At 35.5% G+C, this 10,014-nt stretch overlaps 2 protein-coding genes across 2 annotated transcripts; one reads left to right on the forward strand and one right to left on the reverse strand.

Moving 5' to 3' along the window:
* Positions 1–1,070: 1,070 nt before the first annotated feature.
* Positions 1,071–3,362, reverse strand: LOC129789179 (dehydrodolichyl diphosphate synthase complex subunit DHDDS-like). Its single transcript, XM_055825827.1, has 2 exons — positions 2,802–3,362; positions 1,071–1,082 (listed from the first exon to the last, which is right to left on the reverse strand). Exons 1-2 carry the CDS (start codon positions 3,360–3,362, stop codon positions 1,071–1,073), a joined length of 573 nt encoding a protein of 190 aa, XP_055681802.1.
* Positions 3,363–7,878: 4,516 nt separating this feature from the next.
* LOC129789180 (dehydrodolichyl diphosphate synthase complex subunit DHDDS-like) lies at positions 7,879–9,105 on the forward strand. The gene is made up of 2 exons (XM_055825828.1): positions 7,879–8,613; positions 8,821–9,105. The coding sequence occupies exons 1-2, from the start codon at positions 7,879–7,881 to the stop codon at positions 9,103–9,105; spliced, it is 1,020 nt and encodes a 339-aa protein (XP_055681803.1).
* Positions 9,106–10,014: the final 909 nt, after the last annotated feature.

Here is a 10,014-nt window from a genome sequence, read left to right on the forward strand (position 1 = left end):
AATTCGCGCTGTGTCGCATGAATAATTGCATTTTTATATACACACTGGCACCACATCCTCAGCATAGGCATACATACATATATTGTATAAGCTCCCGGAGAAGGCATTTCCCATTAACCTCCTCATCCACAATTCCACACCCCACAATGGCAAATTAAGCTCTGTCCCCTTCTGTGCTTTTTTCTTCTTCATCCTTCATTCCCCCCTTTTTTGTTCCTTTCAGTGTACTCTCTCACTTTTCATTTCTCTTGGTTGGTGTGTCACTGCGTGCTCCGCAGCATCATCATTTTCCCCGAGCCGGAGCGTAGAAAATTTACATGATGTTGATCGATTCTTCCTTGTAGAATGGCACGCACCTCATAATAAGGGTGGAATGGGGGTGGTTTGAGCGGAAAAAAATCGTCGAATATTTGCATAAAATTAATCCCGAGATACCTTATGAAGATTATGATTTATTTTGTATTCATTGGTCGTAATGCATGGTTTGAAGGAAATTTTTGAGTTAACTTATAAGACAGAAGAAAATGCAAAGAAATGTGAAAGATTCAAATTCATATTGAGAATCTTTCATATGAAAGTCAAGATAAATTCTACGTTAAAGGAGTTTATTCAGTTTTGTATGAGAAAGTACGTTATTCGAGAAATTAATTGGGACACGCAGAAATTTTTAGAAAATCCCGAATAAAAAATCGACAGAGAGATTTCCCATTTTCCATTGAAATAATCTGAAAATAGGCAACAAAAATTTACTTAAAAATGTAAAGAATGACGTCATCAGTGTGCTTTCTTTCCTTTCAATTTGAAACATAAAATTTTGCTAAAATATTACTATGCAGAAATAAAAAAATTATATATTAATCATCTTCCGCAAATAACATGAATAATGGCAGCCAACGAAGATTAAAACCGGATGAAAATTGAATTGTAAATCAATTTCCCAGCTAATGACAATAGCTGTGTATTTCCGGTGGCAATCACACGAGCGAAAAAGCCACACGTTGTCTTTGGTGTCGAAGATGGGGGCACTACCCCATCCACGTATTGGATGCTTCACAATAGACGACACTCATTCACAGCAGAAGCTGATGAGGAGCGACGAGAAAAGCGTTGATTAGGCGAAATGAAGTGTGAGATGTGAATGACAGTAAAATTAGTTGACACGTTTTGAAGGTAAGCGGGTGGTTTGTTTTCTCCCCCCAAAAAGGGGGTGGTGGTGAGAAAATATTTGTGGAGTAGAAGATAGGAATTTTTCAATAAATATAAAATGTTGTTTGTTCTGTAAATTTTGCATGAAAGACAAGTTAATTCCTTTTTAAAAATATTTTTCTAAGAAAAGTTAAAATAAATCTTTAGAATTCTTAATAAATTTTTAAAAAAAGAATTCCAAGAAAATGTGAAAATTCGATTGAGAGAAAAGGACGATATTTAATTCTTGTGATAAATTAATTTAAATTGAAATGATTTAATCAATTTACGCTGTGAGCTCTAATTTATTCACCATGCATAATAAAGGATGCTGGCAGGACATTTATTATGTTTTTTTTTTGTTAAATAAAAGTCTTCTACTCCATCGCACCGGCTTAATATAAATTTATAGATACCTATCGCTCACCCATTAGCCACCTTATATGTATTACGTTCAATCATCCTCAATGTGTAAAGAGTTGTCCATTTTACCCTCAATGTATTCGTGCTCACGGAGATGTGAACAATCTAATAAAATCATCAATCATAATCACAAAGAGAGGTGGAAAAGGAAACCCTTTTATGCGCATTTTGTATACATTTCTCAACTCAAGTATTTGGCCAAGGACAAGAAGCTCTTCTTATGTTTTTTTTTGTTAAACTTGAAAGCTCTCTCCCTCTCTATTTTCCTACTCTACTACTTCACCAAAAGGATGTCGTTGAAGTTTTCTTTTATTTTTTTTTTCTTAGAAAGGTGCGGAGAATAGAAAACAGAATAAAAAACGAACCACATACATAAGGAGAGCTTTTAAAGCCAAACGATTTATGAACTGACTTGGTTTTTATTTATTTACACTCATACTTTCTTGATCAATATTTGAAGAAGAATAATACTTCTGTGTTCCCAGAATTCCTAGAAAGTTATACAATTTTCATGAAAAGATAAATATTCGAGCGAGAAATGTGTTTTTTCTCAGTATTTATGCACTTTATTCTGTTCTCTCGAAACTCTTTAAGGCGTCTTTAAAGCTTCTTCATTTTCTTCGGATATTTTTTTCTTTAAATTATAATTCTGGAAAATCATTATAAAGTATCGTCGTATTGAGGGGTTCTCTAAATTTATTCCTTAAAAGTGAATGACGAATATCCAAACGCTTCCCTTTGCCCATTTTTGCCTCATCTCTCTCAGGAAGATTCTTGCTGAAGCGCTGAAAATAAAAAATCGCCTTCACAAGGTCCCATACGTTGAACACTGTCCATTTTTTGCGAGGAAAATACAGCATTGCGTCAGATAACTAGAAAATTAAAGAAGATTTAATAAGAAAATTGCCGAAGATTTTTAAAAAAAATTTTGAGCTTTAGGGAGTGTTGGTAAACAAAAGATTTTCTTTAGAAAAATTCTTAAATTATCAGAATTGTTGAGAATTTTATTAAAACGGCGCTAAAAAAAAGAAAATCTGTGCAATAATACACACAAACTGCCAATTTGAATATCTTGATCAACAATCCGAATATTTACGAGTGCTTACGAACGTCAATTCGAGTAATTCAAATATTTGAAATTTTTTTCAGTTAAACATTTGAAATTTATACGTCCTCCTTCTCTCAAATCTTACCTCCCAGAGAAGAAAATTGCTGAGTCTTGTTTCCCCGGATGTCCTTATAAGTAAATCCGGTTTACTACATCGATTTGTCTGAAGATTCCTCTCAACTTCCTCCTCATTCACATCATGCGGATGCATCTCATTGTTCACAACCTTTTTGCACACATCCTTTATGCTACCGACAATATCATCGTGAGATGAGTATGCGGCAAAAAAATTAAAAATCATTCCATTTAAATCTTTAGTTTCTGTTTCTGCAACACGAACAATTTCTTTAACTTCTTCCGGAAACATCTTGTACCGTCCAATGACCTGGAAGCGAACATTGGCCTCCTTGTAGACATTCGCATAGTGCGCCATATGTTTGAAAGAATTCAACGTGACTGATTTGAGGATTGAAATTTCAGATTGTGATCGTCTAAAGTTATCCATACTGAAGGCAAAAACGGTTACTTCGGACACTCCAAGGAGGTAGAGCCACCGCAGGACACGCTGCATTACGTTAAAACCTTCAACGTAGGCAATGCCAATTGGTAAATTCACCTCCCGTGCATACCGCCGATTTCCATCCATTATAAGAGCAACATGTTGAGGAACTTTTAACCCAACTGCCAGACGCAACAGCAAGAACTCCAATTGATGTTGCCACCAAATTGAGAACTTTTGGAGTAAATTTAAAACAAACTTATAGATCTTCATAATTACTTTCTCCATTACTTTACGATGAGCTTTCCGCTCAAACTGAAACTGACCCAAATATTTTCACATCATTTATATGAAAAGCCATTGTCATTGAAGAGCTTGTTAAGAAGAAAAGCTAAGATGAAAAAAAAATTACAAAAGTTTCTTTAAAGGCTTTTCGTGGAATCAAAGAAATAAAATTAAAATTACATAAGGGCTGTGAAAAAAAGCTTCATCTGCTAACACTTTGAGGATTTTTCTGGCCATCCTGGCCAAATTGATTTTAAAACCGTCATGGAATAAAATCTGTTCAATTTATTATAAATTCTGAAAAAAAAATTTCATTTTGAGAGAAAATTAAGGTCAAAGTTTGAGATCTTTAAAACCATCATCGTTCCTTAAAGGCCTCAAAGTGTTAATCTCCAAGCGAATTTATTTGTAATTATATTGTCGGTACCTACCTACTTAACGCAACCTAATGAGATAAGATGAACGAAAAATGTAACAAAAACGCCAAGAGGAGTTTTATAAAACATTGCAAAAAGCAATAAAAATGCGTAAATTCAATAAAATCCAAGGACAAAAGCTTTTTATTCAAAATGCTTCGAGAACTTTTTTATTTTATTGTATGTCAATATAGTTCGAGAGTTAGTCTCCCTCCAACAATCAGTGCAAGAGGTCGTGTCAAATATTAATAGATTGTCGTAAAAAATAATTGTTAAGTTGTGCCCCCAAATAGTGAGTTTTCTGCCATCAACACCTCGCGCCCAGGGCATGAAGACTGAAAAACTCCCGTGACAAACTCCTGAAGGCTTTAGCGCTTTAAAAGAAAAGTGAAAACTGGAAAAATCTTACGGGAGTTTATCACAGATGCATTATTTATCTTAAAAGATCAAGCTCACGTAAAGTTTTCCTCACTTTTTCCCTGCAAAAAGCCTTCGGGAGTTTATCACGAGAGTTTTTCACTCTTAGAAAATACAGCCCCAGAACACAACAATTTTAAGATTTTTTTCTTATAAATATTTTGAGAAAAAGAATTTACATTAATTTAAATATCAGGAAATTAGTTAATTTCCAAACACGTATATCTATAGTGTCTATGATGGTACAAAACTTTTTTAATAAGAATAACTTCAAAGGAAATTTGTAAATTGTAAAAAAGGTATAAGAGAATCTCTATAAAGTTTAGGTCCTGAATTTCCAAAGTAGGTGGATATGCTGCACCTGACAACTTAAATAAAATTTTAAAAAAACGCCCTCAATGTGCAAGAAGCATAAGTTCATAAAAAAATGAAAAAGGTGTTAATTACATGAGCAAAAAAAAATCGTACATCAAAGAAATAATGATATTTTATCCTCTCAACGATTCTTGTGGGAACTTTATCACTCTGGCGAACGAGAGGAAGTACTCAGTGTGGGTGAAATATGGCGTATTGAAAGGGATGGTGATGGTTTCATGCTCCAATTGAGGTAGAACCACTTTTCAGCTTGTACCATTTGTACCAGAGAAAATATGAGCGAGGTATATAATATGTGGAATTGTTGAAAATATAATGCATAGACCGACACAATGCAGAAAAATGCTGAGTTTCCCTTTGCGCGCGTCCTCCACAATTTTCGCACATCGTCTCCGTTTTGTGGATTGCCTAGCTCGGGGTCTTCTACGGGGTCGCCTCTTGGGCGGGGGAGTAGATGTGCTGAGTGGGTGGGAAAGATAAATTGTGAAAAAATAACAATGAACCAACAAATCGCGCGATCTTGAATGCGACATCATTACACGTCGAGGGGATGAGTTTCCTTTTTCTTCTTTCTTTCTTCTGGAATTTCGTTTAGATTCTTCTCCGAGGCATAAAGCTGAGAATACCGAATGATGATGACAACGACGAATGTCTTACGTTTTCTCCCCATTCCCACAAGAACCATCCTCCACCACCAAACCCTTAGATGCCGCACCATGTGGTGATTGAAGGTGTCATTCCCGCCCAACGTATGAGCGGGAGAGCCAACATTGCGTACATACTACATATATTGATAATGATGGCAAAAGTCACACGAGAACACGGAAGGATGCCTCAGTGAAATGTAGGGGATGATTTCCAAAGCAACGACACACATTTGTTTTTCACCCATCGTCTCCCCCAATAAGTACATATTTAGGGGTAGAAGATATATTGATTCTGCCGAATTTCGTCACTCATTTATCACAAATTTAGCATGCAAAAGTGAAATTTTCAACGTGATCTGTTAGAAAATATGAAGAAAAAAAGAATTGAGATGTCTTCGATATTTCGCAGAAAAATTGAGCTACTTACATGAGCTATATATAGATATTGAAGTAGAACATATATCATTTTTTCAATATAGTTGTTATTCTGCAACCAAGAAATTTTTGGAATTTCAAGAACTCGTTCTGAAATTTTAAAGATTACTTGGTCACAGAATACGACCCAATGTTAAATAGCTCCTTGGCTAAATTTTAAAACTTTTATATAAATTCATTATTAAATACAACATAGCACAAGAACTTTTATCTGAATTTTATAAAAAAAGCATTTTTAATATACATATTACCTACCATCAATGATAGATAAATAGCAGAAAACGATGCTGGGGTTGTCGAAGGATTCCCCGCAAAGCATCCATATTTTGCGGAAATAAAATAAATCAAATAGAGATGGGAAAGAGATGTGTTGTAAAAGCAATTTATTAAGTTTCCGCCACAGCAAAAGATGACGCCAAAGATGTGATTCCAATGAAATTCTTAGCATTTTGCGAGGAGGGGGTGTGGGGATTGAATAGCACAAAATGGGGGGATGATGCTCATTTTGGAATCTTTGGAAATCTAATCATCGCACCCCCCCCCCATACAAGAGTCGGTTAGGCGAAGGAATCTTAATATATAAATCTGAAAAGTCTGTCTGTCTGTTTGTCTGTTTGTCTGTTTGTGGCACATGAACTCCTCCGAAACGGCTGGGCCGATTTTGATGAAATTTGGTATGGGGGTAGAGGGGGTCAATACGAGTTGCAAGCGCTATATGGGATTCCACCCCAACCCCCCTTTATAGAGCCCCCACAGAAAAATTGATTTTTTTCCCATTTTCTACCTGCTGAAGGGTCAGATAACGGGATTTTTTTATTTTTAGAATTTTTCAGGGTACCGTATTATTCATCCCTCCTACTAATATACGCCCCCCTTTTATAGCTTAAAATGGTGATTGCTCACACGTGATTGGGGGCTCGGGTTGCCTAGTACAATAATAATCCAAAATCATGATGTCGCATGAGAATTTTGTTCGCAAAAGCAAAACAATATTTCCCATGCTTTTGCATGAAGCTCCACGCGCGCCGGAGTAATTAAAGTTTATGAACAGTAAAATGGGTGATATTAATCGCCTGTGAGACTGTTCCAAACGTTTTTCTTCAGCGGCGTGAGACTTCTTATTTTGAATTTATTTTTGGGGGGAATTTTCGGATGGAAAAAGATATGTCTACAATTTATTGGTGTACCTATATGTCACTATTTAAAATAAATTTCATTGTAGCTAAAAGTTTTCAATGGTGAGAAAATATGTGACTTTAGTCCTAAAAATACTGAATTCAAAGTGAATTATAAATTGAAGCTGAAAAATATTATAAAAATGCTTCAAATGGATTCGATTAAAACAAGAGTTTTTAAAATTGTTTTTAGAACTTTGAAAATTTCAAGAATTAAGAATAGACTTTACTAAACCATTTTGAGATCAGACGTCGCAAATATTTCAAAGAAATCCTAAGCTTATCTGGGTTAATGGGGTTAATACATATTGAGCTTTTCCAGGATTTCTACAGCACCAATTAGTTGAAGGCTTTTGGTCAAGAAAACTTTTTTTTATTCATTTTAAGACAATTTATTTTGACACCAAATTGATTTTTTTTTAGAAACCTTGAAAATTCTTTTCTTACAAAACTTTTTCCATAATTTAATTACATTCTTCTTTGAACAGTTTAGGGCTAATAAAAAAAAATCCCGTTTTAAACTTCTTTATCACAGCTAAAAGGAATAATTTAGAATTTAAAATAATTAGTATATTAGATTTTATTTTCATGATTTTCCTCAAATATTCCTCATATTTTCTTTGAAAAATCTCAAGCATAAATAGCATAACTAGCAAGAAGTAGGTATACCCGCATTGAAATGAACATGATGTGTGCTTTTTCGGAAGTTCACCGGGTTAGAAGCTAATGAGGCGCACACGTCTTTTTAATAGCTAAAAAAGAGCCAGACGAGCTGGCAAAAAAATGTAATTTTGTGCATCCTTCGTGTGATCAACCTTCAACTTTTGTACGAAAAATTGAGAAAATTTGTTGAATGGCGACAATATAAGAATGAAGCATTGGTGCTTGATGAGTTTCAGTCTGTATGTTGTAGATGCCCCATTTGGATGCGGTGATGATGGAGTGCGAAAGATTGAAAATTAAAGTGATTTGTGAGGTGATTCTGAATAAAATAAGACAGTGGTACACCCTCCTGGTCTACCACATGGAATTCTTCCTCATGCAGTTGGTTGTTGTGCGTAAAATTCCACGGCATGTGGCTTTTATTATGGATGGAAATCGACGGTATGCTCGTGAGATGAATCTCCCCATCCCAATGGGACACCTGGAGGGGCTCCAGATGCTTCAGCGCCTGTTGCGCTGGCTCTACCTCCTTCGTGTCCCAGAAGTGACTGTGTATGCATTTAGTATTGAGAATTTCAAACGACCCCAATCGGAAGTTTCCCTCCTCCAAGCAATAGCACGAAATGCAATTTACCACGTGAAACGACACGAAATTGACTACAGAAGAGCCAATATTCGTTTCCAATTGATTGGACGCATTGACATGCTACCAGAAGACATTAGACAAGTCCTCATCAGTGCTGAAGCACAAACGAAGGATTGCACAGGAATGAGAATAAACATTGCTGCAGCATATACAAGTCGAGACGACATTGTGGGTGGCATAAGGAAGGTGTGCAGAAAGGTGGTGAACAGTGCTATGCATCCGCATGATGTGAATGAGGAGGAAATTGAGAGGAATCTACGGACAAATCGATGCAATAAACCGGATTTACTTATTAGGACATCCGGTGAAACAAGACTCAGCGATTTTCTTCTCTGGGAGGTAAATTTTCCACAACAGGTGTTTGCCTTTTTTCATTTTCTTCTTTTCTCAAGCGGAAAATATTATTTCTTTGGTGATAAATCATTTTTTTTTGTTGAGAAAATCCAATAAAAACTTTTTGCTGTTTATGCTTTAAAAAATTAATTGAAAAATAACGTTTTTAGGCGGATTTTTGGTTTCAATTTAATTGTATAAATTTTCCAACAGGTTTGTGACTCAATGCTGTACTTTCTGCCCAAAAATTGGCCATGTCTCACCCTGTGGGACATTGTAAAGGCCCTCCTCCACTTCCAGCGTCACAGCAAAGGCCTCCCAGGCGATAAGAGTGGTGTGAAAGTGGACAGTGTGGTGAAGGATGAGCAACATACTCGTCCGTACGTAGAAGAGGTTGAGGACTATTTGGAAGCGCATCAAGAGATAAAGAATACAATGTACATTTTGGACAATTTCCAGCGATATACGAAGGTACGTGGGATGAGCGGAAGAGCCTGAGAGAGGGATGTACTCCTCAATGCAACATATATTTGAGGAGAGGAAGGTGCTTGAATGTTGTACCACTCAAAGCTCTTCACCACAAGCAGCCACTCTGAAAACATTCACATGAGTGTAGTAGAATAAAGTGCATAAAACTGGGAAAATCTCTCATAGTTCCACTTTTTTTATTCATTCTTTTCTTTTTTTATTCAATTTAAAAAAAAATGAAAATTCAATTTGTGGCAAAAAATGTTTTTTAATTCTTAAACGTCTTAAACCTATACGTTGGTTATCTTTTCTTCCTTCCTCCTTGTAGAGGACCAACATTGCTCTCCATAAGGATTTTTAAGAAGAAATCTAGGGATATTTTATTTTAAAGAATCAGTTTGTGTGCAATTAATTTATATTTTTTAACTAAAATTTCCTTTTTGTGATGAATTAGGAAAGATTTTCTGTTGGGAAAATAAAATCCATTTTCATTCCTTCATTTTTTTTTTAAATAAATCAATTTGAAATTAACACTCGGAGGACCGGGCAATTTTCACTTACGCGGAGGATGAAAATGGACAGCATGACCAACGGTTTTTTTTCTTCAAATATTTCAAGGAAAATATGGAAGATTGCATTTGCAAAATAACTATGCGTGCATATTTTATTCAATTAACGGGGGGATTCGCGGGGATTTTAAAATATTGGTATTTATGGGTGCGCTGAAGACACAACAAACTCAAAAGAAAATAATTTATGGAGGTTTCTTCGGTCTCCTCTTCAGAACTATCACTGAGTGAGTTCCTCCACAATGTCCTCACTAGCATCATTTAAAGCTACCGCAAGCCTCAAATCCTTGTATTTGCTCATTTTAAGTATTGAATTTTCCGGAGTTTTTATGTAAAAAAAAAAGTAAACAACACTTTGACAATTGTGCAA

Source organism: Lutzomyia longipalpis, chromosome 2 (assembly GCF_024334085.1).
Source record: "Lutzomyia longipalpis isolate SR_M1_2022 chromosome 2, ASM2433408v1".
NCBI classification, from domain to species: domain Eukaryota; kingdom Metazoa; phylum Arthropoda; class Insecta; order Diptera; family Psychodidae; genus Lutzomyia; species Lutzomyia longipalpis.

Excerpts from the sequence above, each read along its gene's own strand:
- LOC129789179 (XM_055825827.1), bottom strand. The coding sequence starts at position 3,362 with ATGGATGGAAATCGGCGGTATGCACGGGAGGTGAATTTACCAATTGGC.
- LOC129789180 (XM_055825828.1), top strand. The coding sequence starts at position 7,879 with ATGCCCCATTTGGATGCGGTGATGATGGAGTGCGAAAGATTGAAAATT. Across the intron at positions 8,614-8,820 it reads GCGATTTTCTTCTCTGGGAG|GTTTGTGACTCAATGCTGTA; the intron begins GTAAATTTTCCA and ends ATTTTCCAACAG.